This window comes from Botrytis deweyae (assembly GCF_014898535.1).
Source record: "Botrytis deweyae strain B1 chromosome Unknown BDEW_006, whole genome shotgun sequence".
NCBI classification, from domain to species: Eukaryota; Fungi; Ascomycota; class Leotiomycetes; order Helotiales; family Sclerotiniaceae; genus Botrytis; species Botrytis deweyae.
The window spans coordinates 1066311-1094208 of NW_024066213.1; the positions used below are offsets into that span (position 1 = coordinate 1066311).

The 27898-nt window shown below is 42.6% G+C and overlaps 10 protein-coding genes across 10 annotated transcripts; 4 read left to right on the forward strand and 6 right to left on the reverse strand.

The window, feature by feature from the left end:
• Window positions 1-818: 818 nt before the first annotated feature.
• Window positions 819-1973, reverse strand: EAE98_003531 (uncharacterized protein; the record flags this gene model as incomplete). Its single annotated transcript, XM_038951151.1, has 1 exon — window positions 819-1973. The coding sequence occupies one exon, from the start codon at window positions 1971-1973 to the stop codon at window positions 819-821; it is 1155 nt and encodes a 384-aa protein (XP_038812615.1).
• Window positions 1974-3063: 1090 nt separating this feature from the next.
• EAE98_003532 (uncharacterized protein) lies at window positions 3064-3672 on the forward strand (the record flags this gene model as incomplete). Its single annotated transcript, XM_038951152.1, has 1 exon — window positions 3064-3672. The coding sequence occupies one exon, from the start codon at window positions 3064-3066 to the stop codon at window positions 3670-3672; it is 609 nt and encodes a 202-aa protein (XP_038812616.1).
• A 1171-nt stretch (window positions 3673-4843) lies between these two features.
• On the reverse strand, window positions 4844-5998 carry EAE98_003533 (uncharacterized protein; the record flags this gene model as incomplete). Its single annotated transcript, XM_038951153.1, has 1 exon — window positions 4844-5998. The coding sequence occupies one exon, from the start codon at window positions 5996-5998 to the stop codon at window positions 4844-4846; it is 1155 nt and encodes a 384-aa protein (XP_038812617.1).
• An 837-nt stretch (window positions 5999-6835) lies between these two features.
• EAE98_003534 (uncharacterized protein) lies at window positions 6836-8239 on the reverse strand (the record flags this gene model as incomplete). The annotated part of the gene is made up of 1 exon (XM_038951154.1): window positions 6836-8239. The coding sequence occupies one exon, from the start codon at window positions 8237-8239 to the stop codon at window positions 6836-6838; it is 1404 nt and encodes a 467-aa protein (XP_038812618.1).
• Window positions 8240-12560: 4321 nt separating this feature from the next.
• Window positions 12561-13534, forward strand: EAE98_003535 (uncharacterized protein; the record flags this gene model as incomplete). The annotated part of the gene is made up of 2 exons (XM_038951155.1): window positions 12561-12914; window positions 12980-13534. Exons 1-2 carry the CDS (start codon window positions 12669-12671, stop codon window positions 13532-13534), a joined length of 801 nt encoding a protein of 266 aa, XP_038812619.1. The 5' UTR covers window positions 12561-12668.
• Window positions 13535-15507: 1973 nt separating this feature from the next.
• Window positions 15508-16426, forward strand: EAE98_003536 (uncharacterized protein; the record flags this gene model as incomplete). Its single annotated transcript, XM_038951156.1, has 3 exons — window positions 15508-15987; window positions 16038-16181; window positions 16202-16426. The coding sequence occupies exons 1-3, from the start codon at window positions 15919-15921 to the stop codon at window positions 16424-16426; spliced, it is 438 nt and encodes a 145-aa protein (XP_038812620.1). The 5' UTR covers window positions 15508-15918.
• A 425-nt stretch (window positions 16427-16851) lies between these two features.
• Window positions 16852-18900, forward strand: EAE98_003537 (uncharacterized protein; the record flags this gene model as incomplete). Its single annotated transcript, XM_038951157.1, has 2 exons — window positions 16852-18359; window positions 18414-18900. The coding sequence occupies 2 exons, from the start codon at window positions 16852-16854 to the stop codon at window positions 18898-18900; spliced, it is 1995 nt and encodes a 664-aa protein (XP_038812621.1).
• A 1460-nt stretch (window positions 18901-20360) lies between these two features.
• Window positions 20361-20913, reverse strand: EAE98_003538 (uncharacterized protein; the record flags this gene model as incomplete). Its single annotated transcript, XM_038951158.1, has 2 exons — window positions 20361-20835; window positions 20888-20913. The coding sequence occupies 2 exons, from the start codon at window positions 20911-20913 to the stop codon at window positions 20361-20363; spliced, it is 501 nt and encodes a 166-aa protein (XP_038812622.1).
• Window positions 20914-22317: 1404 nt separating this feature from the next.
• On the reverse strand, window positions 22318-25718 carry EAE98_003539 (uncharacterized protein; the record flags this gene model as incomplete). Its single annotated transcript, XM_038951159.1, has 2 exons — window positions 22318-25450; window positions 25504-25718. The coding sequence occupies 2 exons, from the start codon at window positions 25716-25718 to the stop codon at window positions 22318-22320; spliced, it is 3348 nt and encodes a 1115-aa protein (XP_038812623.1).
• A 945-nt stretch (window positions 25719-26663) lies between these two features.
• EAE98_003540 (uncharacterized protein) lies at window positions 26664-27834 on the reverse strand (the record flags this gene model as incomplete). Its single annotated transcript, XM_038951160.1, has 3 exons — window positions 26664-26711; window positions 26766-27659; window positions 27733-27834. 3 exons carry the CDS (start codon window positions 27832-27834, stop codon window positions 26664-26666), a joined length of 1044 nt encoding a protein of 347 aa, XP_038812624.1.
• Window positions 27835-27898: the final 64 nt, after the last annotated feature.

A 27898-nucleotide genomic window follows, 5' to 3' on the forward strand; every position in this document is an offset into this window, starting at 1 on the left:
ACGAGTCCATGAGATATAGAAATTTACATCTATCTACCAGTGTTTAATCATCCGATTCTTCTCAAGACATTCTCATACGTCAATCCATCGATAAGGTACTAGGTAGGTATGTAACATGTAAGACGTAAAGGCAAGCATTCATAAACACCCGAATCCAATGCCCCTCGAAAATTCTTATCACATCTCTATCGTACTCACTTCCATTATTCCAAATCGCATTTTAAGAATACAACAACAACAATTCTACAACTTCAGAAATCGCTGCTCATTCAATTTGAGACATCAGACAGATGAAATAGTATCGGGTATGCATAAGATATCAGTAATGCTTACGTATTCATACAATGAATTGGTACCAATTCATCCCTTACAATATCTGTAATACCTAGCAACTCAATTAAGTGAACGACTCATATCATCAAAGTAATCCCTCGACCCCCTTCTCTCAGTGAGGAGCTTTAGTTTAACACATGAAATGAAACACACGGATAACTATAACGGCACATCATATCATCAATCATCTGATAACTGCGACGAAGAATTTAAATTGCTCCACGTCAGTCGTAAAAAACTACCCATCCCAAGGTCGAATAAATAAATAAAATAAAGAGGAAGATAAGTCCTAATCCGGAACGCCAGTTACTGTTCGCTCAATCGAGTATCTCATATACACAGCAATCCATACCCCTTCCCCTTGTCCCAAACTGCCTGCAATTGTTCCAACCCTATAAAACTCGCTGAATGTACAGCAAGCAGTACCTGAATAGTAAACAACATCCATCACACACAACAATTCAACCTCGGATCCAATGACTAGCTTATCTGAATGGCGTATCCGGGCCATCAGAGCTTACTGGGCTCAAAGGTAAGCTGCGAAGGCCGCCACTAAGATCGCCGCTCCCGGTCTTCTTCACAGCCTGTGACATTGTCTCTATGGTCAATTCGCCGCCATTTGTAGGGGAGTGAAGTGAAGTCGGACTGGCGAGACCAGTTTGTTTTCGAACTGGCGAAAGCTCAACACCTTTCACGGAAGCTGACTTACTAGTCGGGGGTGATGTTCCGAATCCAAACGACGATACTGGTGATCGCACAGGCGAAGGTGAACGGTTCACACCTGGTGATATACCTGGTGATGACAACGCACTGAGTCCCGCAATATAGATTGAGTCTCTATTGCCAGCATGCTCTGCGTGCTCTGATTGCACTACATCTGCAAATGAAATGAAGCTTAATCTCCGGATGTCTGTACTATCAAGAGCACCGTAGTTTGATGCCGCATCGTCCTTGTCGGGGTGGGCCACCAAGTCGTCTGTCCACATTGACGCGCCAGGTTCGCTACTACTAATACCACTCATTGACATTACTGCTGGCTGATGAGAAGAGTGCATAACGATTTCCACTGTATCCGGGTCAATGTCATTGTTGGTAATAGCTTGCGACGATGCATCTAGGACTGGTGGAATATAATCTTCTGTCTGTATATGCGACGGAATTGCGGGAGAATTTGGCTGAATAGCACTTTCTTGCACATCACGCTCGAAGATTTGCGAACCTGCAGGTGACACTACACGTGGGGAAGATGAGAACAATTTTCGACTTGGTGGTGATGAGGGGTGTTGGTATGGATAGCTTGATCGTGGAGGAGAGTTCGTCATCTGCGTCTGCTGGAGAGGGCGGATCAATGGTGCATTGCCAGCAAGGGTTCCATCATCCTTCTTTTTGCTCTTTACCTTTTCATCATTCTTCTTTTTTCCAAATCCAAACAATCTTCGCTTTCCCGACTTTGCGGTTCCGCTCGCAGAATCACTCGCATCCACATCGACCGCACTGTTTTCACTGGGATTCGATAATTTTTGGTTCGTTGGTACTTTGAATCCCTCACCTAGTAGAGGGGCCTTTGACGTGGTTATAGATTGCTGGCCTGTGGGGACGGGCGTGTTCGCATGTAAAGTACTAGATTCCGATGCGCTCATGATGACGATTGATAGAAGGATTTCGAATTTGTTTTTAGGATATCGAGGAAGTAAGTCGAGTCGAATCTCTTGTGTGCTATTTGCGAAGTGTTAGATGAACATGAGCAAATAAATAAATAAATGGATATGCGCTGTGAAAACCCAATCGCATCATAATGGATGTTGGCGTATGCGCCTTAATCAAACCAATACTTTGGAGGGTCGCAGACTTACGCGTGCAGTTTATCTTTGGGAATTATGTATCAGCTTGCTTCCGGACAATGAAGGTCAGAATTGCCCAAACTTGTGAGAAGAGTTGGAATGATAAGAACAAAGAAGGGTCAAGATTCAATGTCAAAGATGGAGCTGTGAAAGAAAGATAAGATGGATTCCTATACGAGTATATAAGATCATGACAGTCCAACAATAGACACATTCAAAGGCATGACAATCTAGACAATTATGATTGTAATGATAATTGTGATTGTGATTGTGATTGTGATTGTGATTGTGATTGTAACTGTAATTGTAATTGTAATTGTAATTGTAATCATAAGATAATTTCACCTACCTCTCTTTCTTTGCAAGAATGGGTGGTCCAGGAAGCGGCAATAGTCATAGAAGAGGGAAGAGGGGTGATTGGATTTCCTTGTGATTGCTTGTGCTTGTGATTTCTGGCGATTCCAGTTGTGAATGAGGTGTGTAACTGTGTGTTATATGTGCCCTTTATTAGGAGGAGGGGAAGGATTTCGAATTCAATGCTTTTTAATGCAGGATTTTGGATATTCCTTGTTGATGTTGTGATCACCAACATAATAATAATTACTACTCGTAGGTAAGCATTATTTTTTTAATTTCATGAAAACAAGTCGCCTGACAATCAAAAAGTTGGAAACCTCGAAATGAACATGATTTGGGATAAAGAGCCTTGTCGCGAGGCTTGGAAGTTGTGTACGGAACGGAGTACAGTAGAGTAGGCGATTTTGCTTGGGGTTTAACTTATCGCTTAGTAATCGATATCGGTGCAAGTAATTTCCAACGCCGGCGGGATGAAATGTGAGGAACTATTGAGTTTTACCTTTATTCCTTTAATCAAAACCCTCATACAACGATGGATCTCAGAATATTACGTCGGCCCGTCGCCAACCTCTTCTCTGCAAAGCCTCAATGTCTATTGTCTTTGAACGCCACGGCTCGTCGACATGAGTCCTCTTACAGACGTTCTAAGCAACGTTTAAATGTCAAACCAGATCCAAATTTTGTTCCATCAAATGGCGCGCCACAAGATCACATTATTTTCAATCCGCCATCCTCCTCTCCATCCGTTTTCCACACCCCTCTAAAATTCCTCCCCAAAGACGACAAGAGAAGAAAGCTTTTAACAATCACCCAAGAACGACTCAACGCTCTCTCACATCGATTACCACCTCCAGTCAACCCGAAGCAGCTGAAGTATGAGAGGCATCATTTGAGTGAAAAGGATGTTGCAGAGATTAGGAGGCTGAGGGCGGAGGAACCAGAAAAATGGACTAGGTTGCAATTGGCTAAGAAGTTCAATTGTTCGTCGATATTTATTGGCATGATTACAGAAGCATCGGCAGAGAAGAGAGATTTGGAAAGAGAGAAGCTGGAAGCTGTGAAAGCTAGATGGGGACCGACGAGAACAGCAGCGCGGGAGAATAGGCAAAGACGGATTGAGTTGGCAAAGAGGGATGAGTGAGGGGTACAATGGGGAGGATGTTACAAAACGATATATTTGATCAACTATTTGTGGAGGCAGGCGTGGAATAGAGAAAAGTTGGCAATATAGCACAAGGTACTATGAGTCTGTAAAAGGCTGTACTGTGTTGCTCATTGCGTGTATAAAACATAACACGGAAATGCATTGTCAGCATGAGCGTTATGTATAACGTAGGAATATGTCCAAAATTTCGCATAGAATTGCGATTGCGAAGCACTACAAACGTTCTTATGACATTCTACGTTATGCTGCCAATCTTATGTATTTTTAACTATTATGTACGCCTCTACAGCCTCTGGTTGACATTTACATCTTAAATTTGATATTAGCTTTATGTTCAGCTCTCGCCTGTGGTTCAAGTGACCCTTGGGCAAGACACATCTATCTATTTGTTCATTTATTGGCAGTGCCGATTTATGGTTGCCATCATCATTTCCATTGAAAAATATGCCGAATCGAAATTCAAATCCCCAGTTTCGAGTACCAATTCTTCCGCCTCATGTCTTCGATCGAATATTCTGTATTTTAGGTGCTACATAGAGATGTACGTTTCAGATTCTGGTTAATATGGTATCATTTGTTCATTTCACAGTTCGCAATTCACAATATAGCGGTTTCCTTCCACAGTTACATCTTCACAATGATATCTGTCCATTCCATTGCGGATCGTCAGCTATGGACCGCATGAATTATTTGCATGGGAGCAAAATGCTATCGCCGGGTGGAAAACAAGCACTTAACACAACACCGTTAGAAGAACCAGAAAAAAACGACGAGAGACAAATTCAGTTGCTACCCAAAATGCCCAAAACGCCCAAAATAATCTTTTACGTACTTCCTTATCTTTACCTTCAATCTTCTCATTCTAATTCAGATGCTCTGGCTATTACATATCCTAAGTGTAAGCACACATAGCCTACATTCTTTGGGTACCAATCTCTAGGTCGGCGAAGAAACAGACTGGGTTTGACCACCTCTTCCTGATTTCAACACTTCCATTGTCTCCCTCAGTCTTTATTAGAAAATGATGCTTTTGATAAGATTCAAGATAACCAAAGGTCGTTGATATTTTGTGTATCTTCAGTTTGCACTACCGCCAAAGGACTAATCTGTGAATCGGACTCGGTTTTATAACTTGTGTTCGCATGCCCTACGACTTATGGGTTCTTCTACTACTACGAGTTGTGCCGCTTGTCGATGCTGAAATACCAGATTTAGTTTCATCCTCATAAAAATAAGGCGGATTACTATGGTCGCCTCTCCCATAACCTGTTTGAGCACGCTCCGCTGTTCCATGGTCGGAAGGAGCAGTGGTGCTAGTGCGTTTGCCACCCCTGTCAGGTTTGTAGATGTCGTTCAAGTTTCTCTCGCTCAAACTTTGACGATCGGAAGCTGAAGTATTGCTTCGAGGGAGTCTACCATGTAAAGTCCCACTGGCGGAACCCTCACTCAAGGCTTTGGGCTCATCATCAGATTCTTTGTGCGATTTTCGAGAACTTGGCGATTCACTGGGATGGTGGGAACCTGCTTGTGGTGCCTGGATATCATTGACTGCGCTTCTTGCGCTTCTGTGGGTGTGGGCACTGTGTCTTGAGCTGGTAGCAGATTTTGGCTCAGAGGAGACACTTGTCTTTGGGCTCGAGACATTACTTCCTGCTAGAGAGGGTTCTTTTGTTTTTCTCTCAGTCCTTTTATCTTCTCCGCTCCGATGCGAGCGTCTGCTGGAATCTGCATATCTTCGGTCTGAGCTTGGAAGATTCCTGTCGTTTTCACGGTTGTCCGAGCTCTTTTCGTATTCGAATTCATCTACAACTTTTTCTTCTCTATCTAAGAATCGTAATTTATCAAACGTAGTCCGAGTGGTAGTTGTTCTTTTTATGAGGCGAGATCTTGAGCTTCGCCTTTCTCTTCCATTATCGCGGTGTCTCGAAGACCTCCGCCGTCTTCTCGGCTCTTCTTCGCCTCCTGATTTATGGGAGTCATGTCTTTTATTATCCTTAAACCCCTCCATCGCCTTTGAAGCTACTTCATAATCTCGTAAACTAGGATCCATGTAAGGATCGATGGGATCTCCCGGACTCTCTGGTGGTTGTGGTGAGCCACGACCCCCGATATCAAGATCTCGAGTTTTTGCCTCAAGACTTTCAACCGATCTTCTGCGCTCGTTTCTTGAGCGGTTCGACCCGAGACGAGGTCTGTCAGATTCTGCTGGTTTTATTTCTGAGTGCTTCGACCCGACACCACTAGATCTTTTAGATTTGCCATCAGACTTCCTAGAGTTGGGCCGAGACGATTTTGATGTCATTTTGCTGATATTGCCAAAACTAAGTTTGATTATGTAGTACAGCTTCTCTTGATGAGAATATTTTTGGTAGCCAAAATCTGGGTTGGTGAGATTGAGATTGAGATTGAGATAGTAATGTTTTGTATTTGATAGTATACCTCATTTATATAATTCATATAGCACAAAACAAACATCCTATTAATCTAGAACTTCGAGGCTGCAATTTGAAAATTTATCAACCATTTTCTCAGCCAACTCTTTGGTGGTATCTAAAAAAACACTAGGCAACACAGTAATATTGTCCTTGGGTCTAGTCCAAGGCGCACGATGATATATGGCTCCATCTGGACGACCAACTTGCTCCCAAAAATAACTATCTCCATTCAATATTCGAAATAAGATCCAACAATCAACATCTCGAGTTGAGATTAAAATGAACGGTCTTGTTTGAGGGTTCTTTAATTCTTATAAATTTGAATGTTTGTCTTTTTGGCTCTATATTGTTATCGTAATTTGGACATCGAAATACCAATTGTTCCAATGTATGAGTTTTCTTTTTTGAGTGGTCTGCCATTTCTGTCTATGTGGGCGTTGTTCAGGCGCCTCGACCAGAGGGTCCAACAGGTGGACCAGGTAACTATTTTAGGCAGTCACATTTTGACGTTTATTTATTCATTATTTCTCCACAAAACATATGATATCATCTTAAAATCATTCACTCTTATCATCAAACTCTTTTATTTCACAAAATCCAAAGAGATCGCCGTTGATTACTGGTATTATCTCATATTATCTGTATACTATAGATTTACAACCTAGTCCTTTTTTATTTTCAACTGGAGAGATGTTTCTATCACCTTATTCAAATTGACGGTTACTCTGGCCGATACCCCCGGATTCCCTGGCTGTACCAGAATGAGCAAAATCGTGCTGTCCCATATCAACATGTCTTTTCGTCTCATCATTCCTGCATCCCACATGGCTGTTTGGGAATAGATGGGCTGGATCTACGCTTCTTCCCAGTTCCCCCTTAAAAACGTGTGCGGCCTTCCTTTCTTCATGCTTGTCTCGACGACCTCGCTCTGCCCTTTTATAGACCTTCTCACAACCTGGTATCCTGCACATGTAACTACCATCCAGCGTAATACCGTTTATGGTATTATATTTCTGAATAATCTCCTGTGAGATGCGTGAACCAGCATGCTCTTCCTTCAGATGGTCAATATATCTCGACTCCTGAGAACTCCAATAGGCACAGTTCTCATCCACTCCAGAGGCGCAGTAAAATCCAGTTTCAGTATGATGTCCTTGATTATGTTTTCGCAGGTCCTCGGGTAGCTTCCAGCCTTTGGGGAAAGCATTACACCGAATGCAAAAGTATCGATCCAACTTCCTCCTTCCGGTATCTCCACGACGGTTTACATGATTTGGATCATTCCTCTCTTGAAGCCTCCGTTTCCTTGAGCGAGTTGATGATTTCTCTGCGATGCTTGGTGCAGGTGATCCAGAAGTCGATTCAGATCTATAAGATTCTTCACCTGGGGACTGAGACCTAATCGTCATTGACTCACTCATGTCGAAGAATGGTGAGGCGCGTTCCAGTTCTCTTTTAAAATCTGATGAGGCTGACCGGAATGAATTGACGCTGGCTGTTCTCGCTATACTAGCTTGGCCAACCATGCATGATGGGAAGGTTACTCCGGCGTATTCATTGATCTGCACAGAGTTTGCTGCTTCTAGTGGCGGAATATCCCAGCACTGCTTGAAACGGTGCTCGTTGAGGATGCTTTGTGCTTCTGTAATAACGGGAAGTGGTGCGATTGGTCCAGTGTTCATGGTAGTACAATTCCAAAGACTTGGGTCAATATGTGAATTGTAGATTGATTCGGTGTCATAGTCAAGGCTTGGGTATGAGGTGCCTTGCCAAAAGTAGTCATTGTACTCTGAGGAGGTGGTAATGCTATTTTGTGCTACAATGGCATCGTGTTGACTATTTCTAGTATTTCGACGTCTTTCTTCTGATATATTGAGATCCTCATCGTGGATGTGAGAGGAAACATCAGTGAAGACTGTGTTTGGGGGCGAGCTATGCTCTGATAATGTATATTGAGGTGGGATATACGTTTGTGAGGTGTAGGTTCTTGAATTATATTCGGGGCTATTGTTCAAGTTCCGAAGACCGGTATCTCGAATATACTGATTGCGATTGTCTTGGAAGCTGCAGTCTCTCTGGACGTAGGATTCACTTTCAACTGATGTCATGATGTGTCGTTGATCCACCCCCAGTCGATTTATTGCTGTCTGTCTGCTAATGAAAGCCTTATCGGAGAAAGGATCGATGAGATTTGGAAGGCACAAGATGTAACGCAAAGCCTAACCAGGTTATCTGATTTGTTTTGAAATGACAGTTTGTGTGTGTGTCTTGGTTTTGGTATGTCAACATTTGTCTCGACCACTAGATTTGACTAATTGCTAATGATATCTCTTACTCCAAATTTCTCACAACGTGTACTTATACAAAGCAGGTCGATAATTGTCATCACTTCCAACCATTGCTGGGCCTAAATCATGATCCAGATCTTCCTCCAAGGCTCTACCTCTATGGCAACTTCTCCATATCATTCCCATAGGTCAACCACTATGTACGAAAACCACTAACCGACTACAGAATCTGCCTTTCGACCCCAGAAGCCTTGCTTGAAAATTTGCAACGCAATTTAGCCCGCCACACCCGTTTTACGAAATGAAGAATACGGCTCCACATAGACTTTACTTAAACTATGATACAAGTACTTCCAGGTATTTCCCCACGCTTACCCGTGCGACAGCCAAGTTCAAAGCCCCGTTGGTATGTATGAATGGTCTACCGCTTTGCTTGAAGCGAACGCAATGGATTTGTGATTTGACATTACAGCGTTATTCTGCTCCGCAGTTTTGCCCCACTTCTCCGAACAAGCCTCGACGTTGCCCGTTCAATTCAAAATCACACAACTCAACTTATCAATATATCGGCTGCAGTTATAACAAATGCTCCGTAAGACCAGATGGTTGTGTTGGCAAACTAGTTTGCACAAAACGAGCGTGTTTTCGTGCAGCGAGATACACCCCAACACGTTGCTGTGAGTGAATGCGCCAAAGAAAATGCTAACCTTTGAAAATACAAATGTGCTATTGCAAGAAATTAAGATTGGAGTTGAGGGAAGATAGCGTGGTGGATCGGTCAGACAGGTGGGTTCTAGCCGCCGACCCCCCCGGTCATTACAAAAAAGACCCCGTTTCATCTACTTGTAAGGCTTTCCTATGTTTCAGAATTTCCGGAATTCGGGAGAGAAGGAAGAAGAGAACACTGCAGTGTAATTTCGAGTCTGCATCCTCAGGATTGAAAACCTACTAGTGATGTTTCTTGTGCTTGATCATTTCAAAGTACTGTTCAGAAACGTAAGAAGGACCAATTATCCAAGCGGCAATCAGAAAAAGTGGAGAACGTAGGATTCAAATATGGCAGGACATGGCTACACATACCAATTTGAGGTTGGTTGGTATCATCTTACAATTTCAATCATAATATGGTTAATAATTGCTCTTTGGTATAACCTAAGTCCTGACGTTCAGAAAAAAGTTATCTTCCCCAACTGTCAACGAAGTAAGGTAAGCGAGACACGTGATACGGGGGACAAATTCAAGCCTGTCGGATGTCTTTCCATTCGGTGGCTGTACCCAAGGGAACGGATCATGGCCTGGTTACGACCCATGTTCCGGCCATCATTTATTCCTCTTGGGCTTTCTATAAGAAGTGCTGAGAAGCATGAAAATCCCAAAGTGATGTTCAAGAACTCGGCCTGCGATTTGACAACATGCCAATCTACAATACCGAGACTGCGAAATATCAGTTTGAACTACCAACAAACAAACTTGGAAAGAAGTACTCATGAGTAGCGAAGTCTTTCTAAATCAATACACAAGGGCTTCTTAACTTCATCGAGGGGAATCGCGAATCGCGAAATTTCTCGCAGATGACATTATCTGCAATTGATATCTTTATTGCATTCGCGCAGACGACATTCGAATGGAGAAGGCGCTATGAAATAGAAAGAATTGAAAGATATGAATTATGTTCTGGTATCTCTTCTCTCCGCGATGTATGAGTTAATGATTTCAAAGGGATTGAAGTGAAGTAATTCACTTGCATGCGGAATTGTATGAGTTGGCTGGACTTGGTGGTGAGATGACTTTACTAAAACTGAATGATAGGTTGAAGATTCTTGGATTCGTCACTAGATAAATTGTCAGCAGCTTTTTCGTAACCACTTGAGTTGTTGAGACCCCGCCCTCCTTGTATCTTGATAAATTGGTTAGTAGGGTTGACTTTGTTATTATTGGATCGTTGCTACTCAAATTCGATTATTTTGCTGATTGGATTTCAGATTTCATGATTGCTGGCAGGAACTTGGGCTTGTTAGTGAGCAATCATGGAGTATCATATGAGGTAGGTGGTTATCTATGAGCTGAGCAACAAAACAAATAGCAAAAGTTGATTGAAGTTCGGCCTCAAAGCGCAGTATAATTCATCCCGCAGACAATAGTGAATATCTAGAATCGAGAAAGAACAGCTGGTGGTGTGAGAAGATGAGTCCTGAGACCATGCTCCTACATTCATGTTCGTTCGCAAGGTGGGATGAATCGCGTGGGGCTTTGATGAAGACCGCTTAAAGGTAAGATGCCTTGGGAAGAATTTCTAGTTCCTGAGAGCCTTTGAATCGAGATGACATCTTAGACATTATTTATAGGATGGGAAATGCCCGGCAATGACAGTTTTCACAAGTTCTTATTAAGTGGACTGCGATCAATATCACGTCATGAGGTTATAGTTAATCAACCATTGAAATACAAGAAGTTATACAGGAAGGAATTTTATCGCGAAGAATGTCAAATTTCAGCATTAATAGAGCTTCAACTGCAAAGGCTTCCAACGTTATCCTCATTCAACTACGGTATATTCCTATGCATAAGAACACACAAAAAACTCCTATATTTTAGAAATCATGTACTCGTTCCCCTCCCTACCCTCGAATCTCGGCCGGATTACTACTTCAAGCCAAGCAAATCAAAGAAGCAACCTGCTTAGTTCATACATGCATGCTCATTGATTGATTTCCTCTAGATATTCGATGAAAATATCAGATATCCAGATAGACTGCAAGATCAGTTCCGGTAATCGAGTATGAAAAATAATCCTCAATAAAGAAAATAGGAGACTTTACAGGCAAGTGAGTATTTTGTCTACAGATGATTTCTCGGCCTCTTCTGAGACTAATTGAGGAATTAATGATAATTTCCCATCAATCTGTAGACAGAAGCACGCTGGTCACTAATTCAGAAATCTTTGTATCGTTCTATGGATTTCTATTAAATCTCTGTTTGTTGTGACACCCATTTATGGTTGGCGTGTATATTCACTGGAAAGATGGCACTCTCATTTGCATCTCTCGATCTTGCGTCGAGTAAAATGTATAAAAGAGAAGAAAAAAAAAGGAATTCATTAGCCAAAAATGATATCACTTGATGGATGGTGATCTCAGAACTTACAACTGCATTCTGAATGATCTCGTGTGCCGGTACGTAGATGTAAACCGAGAAGTTAAGATATTGCGTAGGCGAAATAAAGAAAAGGGGTAAGATTGACCCCAGAGCTTCTAATAGTATGATTCAAAGTGAAGATTCAATTTGATCGCAAGCATTATCACTTAACTCGTTACTGTATTAGACCTCTATGTGAAAGATAACTCACGAGGCCTTTTATATCGGATTAGGACCATTTGTGGGCATGCGACCCAGTAGTACACAAGTATAACTGTGTTTATATTCGTTATGCATGCGAACCAATGCACACAGCATTTTATTATGCATAAGCGGAAGTGGCTTTGTGGGAACGCTTTGCGGCCGCCGTTTCCGCGCGCCTTTCCCTTTTGTGGACAAGTCATTAAAGCTCAGGCTTCACACCTCGCAGCAGGAAAAAATCAAACCCTTCTCCGCTGCTCAAACTGAGTTGCTCCTATAATTCTATCTGCTTCACCTGAAATAGTTTCTTTTGAACTCAATCTGAGAAGTAAACTAGTGTTTACGCGATATCGAATGATAGACATTGACTGTAGGTTTTGAGGTCAAACAGAAATTGATGGACTTACCTCAACCACAATGTCGCCCGATATCTGGAACATCAATACTAAATATTGATACTCACAACTATAAGGGCTAAATTATACCTCAGCTACAGAGCCCATTAAGATTTTGAACGACTTTTCTTTGTTGCTGTCTTTCCACCAACACCTGTTGATAAAGGCCTCGTAATGTCTCACGGAAGTATCTGTAAGACTATTTGGTGCCGAGGAATTTGTGAGACTCTTCTTTGATGGAACTTAGTCCACCGTCTTAGAATTTGTAGTTTTTGAGTTGGGTGGAGAAATTTGGTTCTATTTCCATCTTTTTATTTCCACAGGAAGTTCACATTTGTTAATAAGAACAAGAGTCTTTTTCTTCGAACTCTCATATTCACTTTCTTTTCAGCAAGCATCTCTGGAAGATCTTCATTATTTTAATATTGTGTTTTATTTCTATTTCATATTTTTTAAACCCCTCTTTAATATTTTCTGCGTCAACGTCTTGATCTTTTTTCTTCTGCTCTTTCGTTAGTATGAGTACAACTCGCCAACATGTGCGGGCACAGGACATCAAAGTTGGCTGTATACTGTTCCTTCCAAGTACAAGCTATACGGAGGATTTGGAATGTATGTGGTCTGATGTCAATGGCCATCCTTGTCGAAACAATGGACGTTGTGTTTTGAAGCAAGAGGGGCACAATCACCCTGTAGTGATCATTGGAAAACATGATGGGCTCGATGGGATGATGCCAGATATACCTAAGCTATCATTTGTTCAAGTAAGGACATTTACAGTACTGGTCAATGGTTAGTAATTTATAAAGGCTAACAGAATACTGATTAGATGACTCATGGTACCCCACAGAGCGCTACTACCTCTGGACCGTCGATTTTTTCCCCCTACGGACATTACGAGATCGCCGAGAGTACTGGGCGACTGACTTTTCCACAAAATTTCCGCTCGCGCTACTGGTTTCGAGGTGTTGAGTACCTCCGCCGCGGTCCAGGTAATTTTAGAATCCCTCATGTTTTCTTCGCTTCGCCGGGGAGCCTTAGAACTATGACCACGGGTCCTGGAGCACGAGCATACGATTCACGTTTGGATGAAGGATCCTATTTGAGGTTGATGCAACGACTAAATCTTGAGCCGAAGACATATGTACACGATGATTACTGGGGCGATGATTGGCCTGCACTTCCCAATGTCGACTCAGCCAAGCATGAACAACCACCTTCCCACTCCGAAACCAGTAGGCCTTCAAGAGTTGAATCGGCGGATTCGCTCAACCAGCCACACGGTCATCATATCGCAAATCGTGGATGTATGGCAGACAACTTGGAGTCATACCTAGCAGTACCCATCCTTGGCCCTGCCCCTCGCGGTAACGAGATCCTTTAATATTTTGTTCTGCAGTGAGTGCGCGCTAATTAATACATTTCACAGGCCGAATTCACAGGGTCAGCAATCAATCAATGAATAAGTCATGCCCTACAATGTGAGAATCGTCATTGAGGAGTGAAATATTGAAGACAATCTCTGACTTTTGTTTTTAGTATTGATGGGGAAGACCAAAACCAAACTTGGAGCGAAATTGCAATGCTATAGATGGGAATTCCGATCAGAAGTGTGTACTTGGAAGATATCAGCGGATGCTTAATATTTGTTTCTCTAGACTGCGTTGCTTTCTTGTGATTTTTTGTCGAACATTTCCAGTCCTTGCTGTTTTATAGCCGCATTTAATCATCGTTCATCATCTTAACTATCTTTTATTACATGATTCTTGAGAGTTTTAGTATTTGCAAACAGAGTCACGATTTTAACCATCCCTACACCAGACTCGGGCCACCCGATGACGAGGTCTTGTTATGGTTCGCATATGTTTTTGGCGAACCATGGGAATCCTTCGAGGCAGACCTAAAGTACCTCGGATTCCATTGTCCTGTCCCTCCTAATTTATATTGATGCCCGAATCAATATTTTAAAGATGCGCCACCTAAAGTTATCCCGGGGCTGATATGGTTTGATTGCAAGGTCTATGACCGGAAACTCATGAAGAAAGACAATTTTTCTGCGCTCTTGTTGTAATCAAGGAGGTGTGAATTGAAATTGAACAAACGCACGATTGTCACATCAAATAGCTTTACGATCGCTTTCTACTTCAACTTTTGCATATCAATTCCTACTGGCTCAAATCAATTTAGCAACAAACCAAAGCTAAACTTACAACAATAAATCACAACGTTTGGGAATATTTCAAATCCAAAAGCTTGAGTTCTCTGATGATCAAATTATAATTATAATAAATTTCAAGCTTTGGAAACCAAAAGATACAAAGAACCGCATCCCTAACATGCAGAAATCCCGATAAATGATATCTGAAGAGTTATGGGTCAATCTAATCAAAAGTTTGAAAAGTCTTTCCCATGTACATTCAATCCTGCCATCTGGATACTCCATATCAGTAGAAAAGTGATCACATGTAATTAGTTCTTTCGATATTCGTAATCTATGGCTCGTTCAATGGTCGCCCTGTACCAGGTATCTGGCACATCCCGACCATCCGAATGTTTCCCGCAAACGTTGAGCCTCTCAACCTTGGGAGGTACGGAATTGTCTTTGGTGTGTTGTTCTTGGAAATTTAATCATTGGTTAAGGTTATGGTAAGTGCAGTGATCGCAATTTCCTGTTCCTATTCGCACGGTAATTCTAGCTTTCCACCAATTGGTACGGCTCCAAATAGTTCGATTTGATGAGCCAATAACTCGGTAGTCCCGCGCTTATGATAAATGAAGCATAATAACGATAGTAAGAGATAGTTCGAATCAACTTGTTTTCGTTCTTATCATGAAAATGATTGCACTTGACTTGAGTTTTGGGGAATGGAGTTGAAGGATTATAGATTTTGCTTAAGCGCTTTCTAAAAATCAGATGAAACGCTGTGGACGGTAAGATGCGGGGTTGGATCGAAGGAGGGGGACGTCGCATTAACTTGCTCGTGGTATTTCAATTGTCGCAGCAGCCGCAGAAATTTACGTTTTAACAGCTGATCTTGATGAATATTAACAGATAGAAGTCTTATTCCTTAGACTAGCCAAGAATCGTATACATTCAGTCCTGCGAAAAGCCTTCAGTCCTGTTCGATGCAGCTCTCCAAATACGGAATCTATTGATTCGAACCGAATGTCACCCAGCTTCATGTATGTCAGAATGATAAATTGATACATTGATACGGGACATCGACCCCAAAGTTCCCACATCTTCCGAATCTCAAGGCCTGTAATTTTTTTTCACGGCCCCCATAATCAGCGCCGGATTGCTTGAGAAGCTTTGAGTTGTGGCATATCTCTGACGAATATGGCATTTATCGGGGGCCGAAGGATCAATTAGTTAAAGAGGGATGGGGGCTGGTTATGAATATCAAGTATATCATTTAGACTCTGCTCCGGATCTTGAAAAAAAAAACCGACTCTTATAACTTGATAATTTTGTGCTGTTTTTCACACCCAAGACTTCCGCGCATGGCCAATCTTTTGTTTTGGGACCTTTTCCATTTGTATTTCAAATCACGATACGAACTACGAAGTCCTTCACATTCCTTTGTACAGAAGATCCTTGCATGTAATGAGGTTGGAGTCTAAGGTCTATTAGACGCTCTTCCCATCGGCTCTTCTGCATCATTACACAAACCTAAACTCTTCTGGTAGAAGGACTCGTACTCCTTTGTCCATCGCCGAGTACGATGCGCGAAAGAATTTACACTGCCACTTGACTCCAAACTCTGGATGATCATGCTTCCAGCTTCTCACATCCACTCACTCACCATGAGGCAGACGAGGCAGACATTTGTTGAGGTAATAGTACCAATTGTGGCATTGAGAATGAGGACTGATAATTATCTAAGGATTTTCTTTCTCAATCTATTGGATTCACCCTGCCAATCAAATATCCTTCAACGAGTGCATCTGCCGCCATGCTGTCCAATCAAGGTTCGGTTCGAAGGACTATGCAGCTGGTCATGAACAACAAACCACGACGACATGTTACAGTTTATTCCTTATGCTAAAGCTAGCAGTTTTTCTTGACTTAGAAAGTATGCAGCTATTGATATATAAAGCTATGTCTTGCGAGTGGTTAGAGCGTATAGTACCACACAATCGCCAAAGAAAAGCAAACTCAGTCTCACAACATGGGATTACATTGATTCCTTTTCCCATCCCAGATTATCAGAAGGTTTCAGTCTACCTCAAAATACCACATCAGCTCTTTCAATTCCTTGACTGGGAACGTTGATATCCCCTTATCTAATACCAACCAAAAGTACTGTCTCCAACATCTCCCGATATTCGAACATCGACACCAATATCGCACCAAGTCTTCGATCCAACACCAAACTCATAGATCAAAACTAAGGTATAATCTTATCTCACAAATTTGAATGACGCAGCCTTGAACTTTCAAATTAACTCTGCTTTAGTCCCTTCCTCCATCAAAAACATTCCGAATCACTCGCTCAACACTCATGAGCAATTAAGTCTTTACTACCAAGCAAAGCTTTGAAGATCAAGACTCAAAGGCTCATGCACTTTCGCATCTTCCACCATCGCCTTTGCCTTCATTGGACCAAGATAGAAAAGCTTGAGAAATCTGATTTCAGGCGGGTGTGCTGCCAAGGTTCCAAACCAAAAAAGAAAGCAATTGAAAAAAAGATATTCACCATGCTTGGAAGACGTTATGGAATACCAAATTCCCTCCACATTTCCACAGATAGTCGAAACGAAGCGGAATGCACCGGGTCACCACATTCTCGTGAGTGTTCTCACAGAGTAAATATGATGCAGTACCTTCGGACCGATCCAGCACTACCTTATCGAGATTCCATTATAAATGGCAGCAGAAAGGAAGCAGCACTATCACCGCAAAGCTTATTCTCTTATGATGGTGAATACATATCTCCCAGTCCGACGAAGTTTCAAGAGAGCGCAAAGGATACTTGTTTGACAGAACTCTCCGGGGAGAGTAATTTTCATGAACTTCCGGATAGCAGCCTGTTGCCAGAACTTCCTGAAGACAGTCTGACTCATGATCAGTCAACTCCAGTCGCAGGTCATAGCTTTCTTAACAACCAAAAGCGAATATCGTCCACTTTACGAGCCATCGTGTCTCCAAGTTCCGCATCCAACGGTCGTTTCCAATCTCTTGACACACCTGAAGCAGGCTCAACATCCATCAAAGAGTTTCCATCCGTTCATGGTGATCAAGCTGGCTATAGGACCCCATGGTACATCGGAACTCAAGAGTCAACTCCTAGTGCTGGCCATTGCCTGTCCGATACTCTTGACTTTGGTAACCCTGCAGAGGCTGGAATGGTCGATATAACCGCTGAGATACGAGTCCAGATGGATGCAGCGTATCTGTCGCCAGATTCTTCGATCTCCATGCCTCTCCAATCTCCCAGATTTCGTGGATCAATGTGCCCTGCGATTCAGACGGACGTGAGAAAGTTCGAAAGTAACGTTGAGGCCATTCAATATCAAGGGCGGCTACTTGAAGATTCGCCTCGGATTTCGTCACCAGATACTGCCAGTACGAATACTAGCGGTGAAACATTTACAAGCGATTCGGGCTACGGCCCAAGAGCCCCCCAATCCGACTATACTTCTGCAACCAGCCCGAGAAGTCTTTTTTCAGGAGACGAACGTTTAGGGTTTGAGAATGCATTTTTCATTAAAGCTGGGCAGCTAGTAAGCCCATCAGAATTTCGTCACGAAAGGTACTTTGACCAAAGTTCCAGTCTGCAATCAAAACAACCAATTGATTTCAATGCATTTGGCCCTGCGACTATTCTGTCTGAGCTCGATGATTTATGCAGAGATCAACACATGCAAGCTTCATATCTTCCTGATTTTAAAGAAAACATTTTCGATTCTGGGGAGATGGGAGTTATTAACAATTCTTTATCCGCATACATGGCACAAAATGTCACAGATATTGATCAAAGATTTCCAAACCACTTCTCTACCGACGATACTGCTCAATACGTACAATCCACAATTCAACGCGGATTTGGCTGCTTGAAAAATATCATACCCGGAGCGGAAGATTGTGAGACGACCGACGCTGCTACTTTCAGTGCGGCCATGGAGACTGAAAATCAATACGTTCCAAATATCTTTGAAACTTACGAAGAGAAATATGCATCTCCGTGGTCTGCGGAAAACATCCGGTAGGGTACCATAACCCTTCTCAAAGAAGAATTTATGCTTACTAGTCTTTGTAGAGGATTTAACAAGAATTTTAATTTTGCGACCATACCCGAGACCCAATTGCCAATAGAAGAAGAACAAACAAGGACATCCACTTACGACAGTCCATCCCCAAAATCTGACAACAAGGTCATGAAGTGTTCTTACCCAGGCTGCAATTATGAGCCGAGCGGAGAAGACCAATGGAAATCAGGCAATCTAAGAAGACATGAGAAAGAACATAAGATAACTCTTAAGGATCGGATCGTTTGCAAGATGAAGGACTGTAAAGCGACATTTACAAGAGCAGGAAACCGCGATGCTCACTTAGAGAATATGCATGGTGCTGTAATTCTTAGACAAAAGCGAAATCGAAGAAACTCAATGGCGGAAAATACCAAGAGGCCAAGAGCCGGTAGCAGAATTACAAAAGCACCACGAAAAATCGGCGGATTGACAAGCAGACCTAAACAGAATCGATCACAATCAGTTCCCGAGCTTTTGAAAAATACTGAATTCTGAGGACATTTCTTAATTTCCCGTTTTGTTTTTCAATTTCCTTCGACAGGAATTTACTTGGGAGATTTGCTTTTTGGAATAGTCATTAAGGTACTTGTCGGTGTGGAGGAGCGAAAGAGCTGGTTTCTTCAATGAGTGGCAACCTTCAAAGAAGGGCCCGCGTGGTTTAATGAGGATTTCTTTTTCATCTGGATCTGAGGAAGGGCCGAGCTGCTTTTTTGCCTTGTTTTTTCGGGCCAATGAGCATTGAGGTTCTCTGTCCCTTCTAATTTATCATCAAGCTGGTTTATTGTTTATTGGGCGGGTCCAATGGATCGATAATATACTTTTTTAATATCTTAATCATATCAGCTAGCTCATCTAGCATTACAATTAAATGAATAACGACATTTGATTCACAGTTTAAGCTCACGTCTCCCCATCATTGACGTTCACATAATATAAATACAGGCATTGCAAGACCTAAGATGAATCTTAGTAAACGGAGGCAACGATTAGGCGCTTCAGAATTCAGTTCAAAGTAGCCATCGTGTTAACTATCATATGTTGTTAACTCCCACAAAGAAAGCTATGGAAAGACAATATGATTAAATTAACAATGATATCGAGTTCCCGAAGCCCATCTTCCAAGACGTGATAATGTAGAATTCAACCCACACAGTTATCCGAGTGCATTCTTTGAACACAATTTCTAGAGTTCCGACAGGAAGATAACAGAACTAACTGAATCATAGAATACTGTTCGATATCTCCGAGTTGCCCACTATGAGACTATGTGTAAAGTTATGAAGTCAAAATTTCTAAAAATAGAGTCTGTCAAGAGTCCTGGGTTGAGACTGCATGTGTATTATTAGATCTAGATCTCATACCTCAAAATGCCATGAAAGGACTCGACGATACCAGCATGAATCAAAAGCTTGACCCAAGCTTAGAAAGTCCTGTGTCTTCAAGTCCTTCACATTCCTTCCTGCAGGCTTTTTGTCCCGCTGGAGGACCTCCCAAGAGAACACCACCGAAAAAATCCTTCCGGAAAGTACCACCCCAGTCTCCATGTGAGATACATGGTGCCATGATCGATTACTTGTCGTCTCTTATCACAAAATGACCCATAATCAAAGCCTTCAAATGAAAACACGCCACCGTGCACTCATACGGTATGTTTGAGATCAATTATCAAGATTTGGGGGCTTGTATAGCCACAACAGATGCAGATCTTTGGGGGCAGCGATAATTTGAACACAAATGAATTAAACTATATTGTCCACACTTCCCAGAACCTGCACATAAACACAATAACCATTCAACACATTTCTTTCCCGCGCGACATTCGATGTCAAAATAAACCCCTCATTATTCAACTCATCAATTATCACCATGATTCCCTTATCCCAGATTACATCCACCCTTTCCCTACACCCAGAGACGAACTCCAAAAACTGAAAAATACCCAGCACTAGCCTCACTCATCTACGTCCCGCAGCATTCCATCCTCTTTCCCATTCTTGGAGTCTGGCTTCACGTCTCGTCTCCAATCCTTGCGGGACTCTCTCGAAATTCTGATCTTCTCGCAAATACACATTCACATTATCTCTTCCAGGGGCAGGTAGACCTTGGAGCGAGTGTTGTGTAAGCTGTGCAGGCTGCACGGTTTGATACTGTGTTTGGAACTCTTGCTGCTGGTTGTATTGTGGAGCCCACGTAGTTGAAGTGTTCTGATAGGTGGTCTGCTGATATTGATCACTTTGGTAAGAGGGATTTTGATAGGCGAGTTGTTGGGTTTGAGGCTGTGCAGAATAGGATTGCGTATATGGATCTTGCTGGTATGGTTGTTCTTGGTAGGTGGATTTTTGATATCCTTGAGAGTGTTGTTGGTAACTTTGTGGTTGCTGATATTGAGTGTATTGAGGGGTTTGTCCAGGCCCGCTGGGATTTTGAGCTCTAGATCAGTTCGTGAGTTATGCGCAGCGTTTGTGAGAAGATTTATACTCACTGATATGTAGGATTATTACTCGTCATTTTGGTAAAAGTGTTGCAAGAAGGGATCTTCAGCTGTTTGAGACAGATTGATTATCTTGAGACTCTCGAGTTGAATTCAAAAGAAGTAATCGTTTGTTGGATAACGATGAATCGCTGCCATTAGCTTCGTTTATATATTTTTCCTCTGCTGCTACACTATACAACTTTCCAGTTCTTCCTTTGGGGACATACTGCAACTTTGCTTATCCGTATGATAGGCTCCAGGAAAAATCAAAATCAAGGAATTTTGCCTTGGAATCGTGACTGGCGAGTCCTGTACGATGTTATGAGCGCTAACTCGTCGGCTCGCTTATTTAAGGGGGGGGGCATACCATATGTTCCAACACGTCTTTGATTTTCAGCTTGCCCAATAATCAGTCTTTGACTACTAATGACCCAAAGCGCACTCACTAAAACGAAATGCAAGTTAACTCTAGCAAAGTCCTTTCGCATTTAATACCAACAACACGGTCAATTTTCCATGTGACAAAACGAAGGACTTGCGTCATCGCAGTGGAAATGTACCAGACCTGCAAAGACTCAATACATCAACAATAGGACTGGAAGGAATCGACCCGATCCATCGGTATGAAGGACTTAAATATGCAACATTTGTGAGTTTTTGCAATAGAAACTGTTGCCGAGAGGCTCAAAAGGCGTGCATCAAGTCTCATGACCATCCAGTGTGCAAGAATTGCACAGTGAGCAGCAGGTAGGCCAGGAATAAGCTTCGAAAGATCAAATTGTCCAAGTAACATGGAAAGGTAGAGGCGCCGACCTGGAACTCAGCTTTCATTCACTGATTTCCAAGGGACTGTGTAAGTCCTTGAAATTTCATACAATGAATCATTACAAATTAAACAATAGAAGAATGTATTCTGATATCCTGATATCAAACAATTGACCAATAGATTCGCTACCAGCATGTGATATAAAGCTACAATTTAGAATCAAGAAAATTAAATGAAAAGGTAGATATACTACTAGGATAATAACTGTGCCCACTAGTTTGTACTAAGGTTTGAAAGATATGAAAGTTTGAATGCGTCCCTGCTCAGCAATTCAACAACCAAGCGATTATCACTATCAAACAGCAGCCTGAACCATTGAAGATCTGCACATAGCATATGACACTAATCTGTGACTATGACACGACAACGAAAGCTCATCTTCATTTTCTTTATTATTATTTGCTGCAAGACGTATGTGCCTCTTTTCCCTCAAAATCAATCGCTATGACTCAACCCAGCAGTAGATATTCCACAAGTGTTGTCAACCAAAACTCCATGCTTACAAAATGAGGTATAGTAATACAGATCTGTACTATGAATTATATGCAACTCTATCATCTTGTCTCAATATAACAAACGGGCTGTATCTCCAGAAACCCTGAAAGTTGACACCTCAATAAGGTGGCATACCAACATTTCCTTTTCCATCCCCACCAATCTCAATACCACTCAGTAGATCTTGGAGATCTACCACCTTTCCATTGTCTTCACCCCATGGCATACCTGAGTATCCACCAGCTCTACTCTTTGTGCTTCTTTTTGTGCTTCGACCGGTTCGAAATGCTTCGGGCGAATGATTTTGCGCTTGGTCGTGAATGGATATGTTTTCACCCACAAGCGAGGATGGAAGTGGTGGAACAGGGGGGACTGTTGTGCCATCATGTGCAGCATCTGCTCTATCTCGTGATTTCGATCTCGATCGTCCGGTCGAACGCATAGATGCAGATCGTTCTACACCCGAACTATTCTGCTGGTTGTACGTGTTGATAGATATCTCTGAAGCTGAGAAGTCATAACTAACCATGCTCTCACTACTTGCATCACTCTGTGGCGCGCCGGCCCTTGTAGCTGGTAAAGGTGCTGTCTGACCCGAGAGTACTCGTTTTAATTGATCAACCCTTGTTACTGACCCACGGCTTGATTCACTAGTAGGCGCATGTGAATGCCCACTACTTTTTCTCAGTTTGTGCATGGCACCAATCCCGCTAGCGGTTCCGTATGTCGAATTTGCCCCACTTTTTACATTTTGAGCACCAGTAGGAGATGCTGTTCCACTGTTACTACCATTACCGAGTCCATTAATAGTAAGGAAATTACGATGGCCAGTGGTCATTGTACCTGCACGTGACCCACTGATTGAGGCAGTTTTGCTAGTTTCCTGCGCAACAGCAATCACAGATTCCTTATTCCATTCTGACATCATTTCTTCCTTGATTCTTTCCGGTATGATGGTATCTCGTGTTGACGAAGGCACATCCGCACTAAGTATTGGATGGGTAAAGCTTCGGCCAGGAGATGTTGGGGGGCTGCTTGGAGGAGAACTTAGAGATGCTGCATATGATAATGAGATAAGTTTGACCAATTGAAACCTGTCATCAAAGGTTGACAAAGAGTCGGCTCCAGCATAACTGGGAGTTTGTTCTTGTTGAGATACCACTTTCCCTTGTGGGCCAATATCATGGAGTTTAACAGGAGGAAATCGAATGCTATCAGCCCAAAACATAGCCTTTTGACGTTGACGGATTTCGTCTTGGATTGTCTTGCCAACGGGTGACATTTCAATTTCGAACTTCTCGCACAATGCCCAGAAATATCCATGACATAGACTTCCGATTCGGACTTTTTGAACTGGGAGTTCAAACGATTTTATATCTTCTTGTAATCGAAACATCATAGGTAATCCGCTTCTGATCGCATTTACTCCCAAATGCTTGACAAGACTTGTGAGAAGAAGGTGTAGTAGAAGTACATCGTTCTCGTATTCTACAAATTGCAAGGCATTCTCATAGATGGCAAGATGTAGCAGTTGGGAAAATGTTGTCCGGGATGACGATCTAGAGGGTTTCTCTGCTTTTGATGCGTTCGAAACTGCTCTCTTCGTGAGATTGGTGGATGATTCATCCCGTGCACTCTTCGCCAATCCCTTCGGCTTATCATCAAAGATTTGCTGATCAGTCTTGGTGACTTCCCGATCAAGCCACGTCAATAATGCATCAGCGTACGCTCTTCTCACACGCCCATCCGTGTCACGTAATAACCATTGTGTACCTTCCCAAGTCTTGATTGGAACTCTATTTCGTCCCAGATTTCCAGCAGTCATAGTCTTTTGACTTGCCACAAGGAGAATCAACTTTATTGATTCCAGAGCTGTGATCTTGGCTGTATCAAACGAAAAAAATCCATCAGTATTAGGATCTTCGGTCATATTAGTACCAGACAACAGAGCCTCTGTAGCAGATTTTGGATCTTCAATTGCTGCAGCAGTGCTGGGAACTGGTGATAGTGTCGAAGGTTTCAAACGTAATAAGATCGCTGATACCATGTCAGATATTTGATCTGCATAGTAAACGTGCGTGGCCAAATTTCCTAGACAATTCTGTAAACGGGCTAAAAGATCCTTCCTAGTGCCTGTTGGTACAAGAGCGGGTTCGGATGCAATTGACGCATGCAAAGCACCAGCATCGACTTTTTCATCGGCTCCGTTGTCTGGCTGAAGATGAGGCCCACCGACATTTCCCAGTTGGAGAACTATCAATATGTGCTGTATCAGCCCAAGTAAAACATCCATTACGCTTAATCCTATCAGGTTGATATCGGATCTGAGTAAAGAGTCTACCATGGTTGCAAGAACAAGCTGTTGCATAAGAGTGGCCTCAACTTGGTCAGCCCGCACCAAACTATCCATGGCCGTCACCAGAATGACATATCGATCTTGAACTGGAGTCCATCTGGCTATCATTTCAAAAATGCGTGGTGCCCATCCTTTGCAATTGTCGTTTGGACCATTCTCAATGACAGATTCTTTCTGGGAAACTCGGTCTGCAATAAACTTTAATACGGCTGTCGTAGCTCCATGTATCTGAGCTCGATTGTTGACGACAAAGATTTGTTTCAAACATTGTGTAGCTAAAACACCAACGTTTTCCTCTGCCAATTTATCTACGTCTGCAGTTGTTCCAGGTAAAGGGGTAGCATTCTCTCCTTCTGTATCAGCTGTTCTGGCCGTCGCATTGCTTGCTCTTCTCTTTAACAATGACTTTTCTGTTCCAATGTGATCTTCTGTCTCAGCTCGTTGTTGTAATATATCAATGAAGTCCTCATTATCCGTCCAAATATTCTCTAACAGTATCGGCACGATAACGTCTAGTTGTCTTCCCGCCACTGTAGACAAAGCTTCGGAAGATGCGACGCTCTTGACAGCTTGTAAGCCAAGACCCCTCCATCTAATAGCGACCGGCGCGCTCTGAGGGTTACTGCTTGTCTGTGTTCTTGTAGAGGCGAATGACGCGTAAATTCGCACGATTTCCTCGTATTGGTGGAGGTATTCCTGATCCGCGGAAAGACTTGCCATGTCATGATTCTCGCAGAAGACCTGGAAAGTGGGGATTGAGGATTCCACCATGGTGACATCTTGCGCACGAAGTATGATATTGAAAATCTTAAGAACGTAAGGCGCATACAGAGGTAGGTCTCGGGGTGCTTTTTCGATTAAGGCTGCCAGAATCTGGAGGGTAACCTGTACATTTCTATTTTCCCAATCAGCATATATCATAGCTGAACTTTGGACGGATAAACAAACCCTATTCTAGCTCTCCAAACATCACTTGCGGTCTTCTTCTCCAGAAATTCCCCGACCTTTTGCACCTTGCTCCTTCGTGTCGTGGCGTAAAACAAGAGATAACTCAATTCGCTTGAATTTGGCTTGACATCGACTGCCCCCTTTGTTGTCTTGGGATAGCATTTCAGTATAAGAACCTGATGCTTGGGACGGCATTTCTGCCGTATGGCATGCATTGAATACGCGGCGCAAGAATTCAAATTAGAATCTCGGGGGTTTGTTTACTTTCGCACAATCGCAACGTTTTGCTAAATGGCGAATCGAGTGTTTTGTCCAAGTGAGATTTATTCTGAAAACAAGTCTCAAATGTGTGTGACTAACTGTTATCACGAACACGTCGTCAGCTGAAATAAGTTAATATTGAAATTGTTTGGACCCTGCTGACCGAGACTTCCAGGTTGTCTGAGTTGGGAGTTGAATTAAAATCGCTAGGCATCAAATAAGGCTAAGGCTGTAAAAGGCTATACCATACATACTTTTGTACAAACAAGATTTCGGTGAACGGAATCCAAACGCTCCGGGATGACGTAAACGAGGCTGAAGAGCCAAATAAGCAAGGCTACGATATCAAATAAATGAGCAATGAGAGACTGTTGAAGAAAAGGGTTCTCTGAAGGTACATTGGTGAGAATAAAAGTACCTGTCGTGTTCGTTTCCTAAACTTACTAACAACGTGCCATAGATTGCATGAAACTTGTTGTCAAAGAACAGCTCAGCTAGATGATCCACAATCACATGTCAATGCACTGTCAATGCAGAAGACCTGAAGACTGAAGTCTGCAGAGATTCTCTGTTAGCCGTGCGTATTTGTGCAGTTTGACAAGACTTCATTATATCCATGTGTTTTCGGATGAGAATACAAGGAGTAGTATATCAGAAACAAGATCTAGAACATCTAATGCTCCGTCTCTTTGGGATGTCTATCGCTTTGCCCTCGAGCTGCCCCAAGAACCAAAACGTACGAAATGGTATCGAAAAGAAAATCTAAAAGTCTATTAAAACACAATTCTGCATATGTTCAATGCTCAATGCTCGTCCCTCATTCTCTTCCCCCTTATTATTCTATCTATTGTACTCTGTAACGGGCTTCTCAGAATTATATCATTACATCAAAGATTCCCTTAGATTTTGGCTTTCTCTGTTCCGTCTTGGTTAAGTCTCACAACACCCTACAATACTTGTTAGCAATATGCTCAATATGATTCCGCGAAGAAAAACCCTACCTCTTGAAAACAAGTAGCAACCAATGTTCCATCCTGAGTAAACATGTGCTGGGTAACCACTCCTCTCCCATCTCCAGACCATGGACTTGACATCTCCGAAAACATCCACTCGTCTGCTCTAAACCTCCTAGGCTCATGAAAATATATAGTATGGTCTAGACTAACCATCATACCAATCTCTGGCCTCCTCTTTTCATTATTCAAATCATCCCCGAAGCCTTCTGCTTCTTTCAATTTCCTCATATACTTATCGTGGCCGTTTTCTTCTGCAGTCTCTCCCTTCTTTTTCTTTTCTTCACTGCCATATCTCCATAGCTTATGTATTTTCGCAACAGTTCCAATGAAGTAGCTATCACTCATATAAGCCAATGCATTCAAATGTGCCTGATGTCCACCTTCATCACTGATCCTTCCTCTTGCTTTGATCCACTGCCTGGCTCTCTTTTCATGCGGTAGCCCAGTCTCCCCATTCAAAATCTCGAATCTCTGACTAACAAATGGACTATCAGTCCTCATTTCCATCTGGAACAACTCTTCATCCTCATTCGGTGGTTTGATGTTCTTGGGGATTGGAACCGCATGTTCTACTTTTTGTTTCCCTCCACTATTCTCCCTCACAAATGACATAGTGGTTGTGAATATACATTTGCCCTTTTGACGTGCTTGTACTGTGCGAGTAGCGTACGAGCGGCCTTCACGGACATGTTCGACGTAGTACATGACTGGCAAATCGGAGTTTCCAGCTAAAACGAAATAGCAGTGCATGCTGTGTACCGTGAAGTTATGCGGGACCGTGCATTGTGCGGCTGCAAGACATTGTGCGATAATTGCCCCTCCGTATATGCCTCGTGCGCCGGGGGGATGCCATAAGGGGTGAGTATTCGTGAAGATATCCTGGGTAGAGAGAGGTTAGATTCAAAGGTCCATTGAGCAGTCTGCACGGAATTGCAGGAAATCGGGTGCTTACTGGCGCAATTTGACTCAGCTCCCGAAGCTCTAACACATTCTCGATGGCAGATTTCGAGGAATTGATAGGAGGAGGTGGAACAAGCGTTGGCCGATCAGTCATCTTGTTATCGTGAGTGCTTGAAATTAGAAAGAATGTGAGAGAGAGAAGTCTATTCTGAAGAATG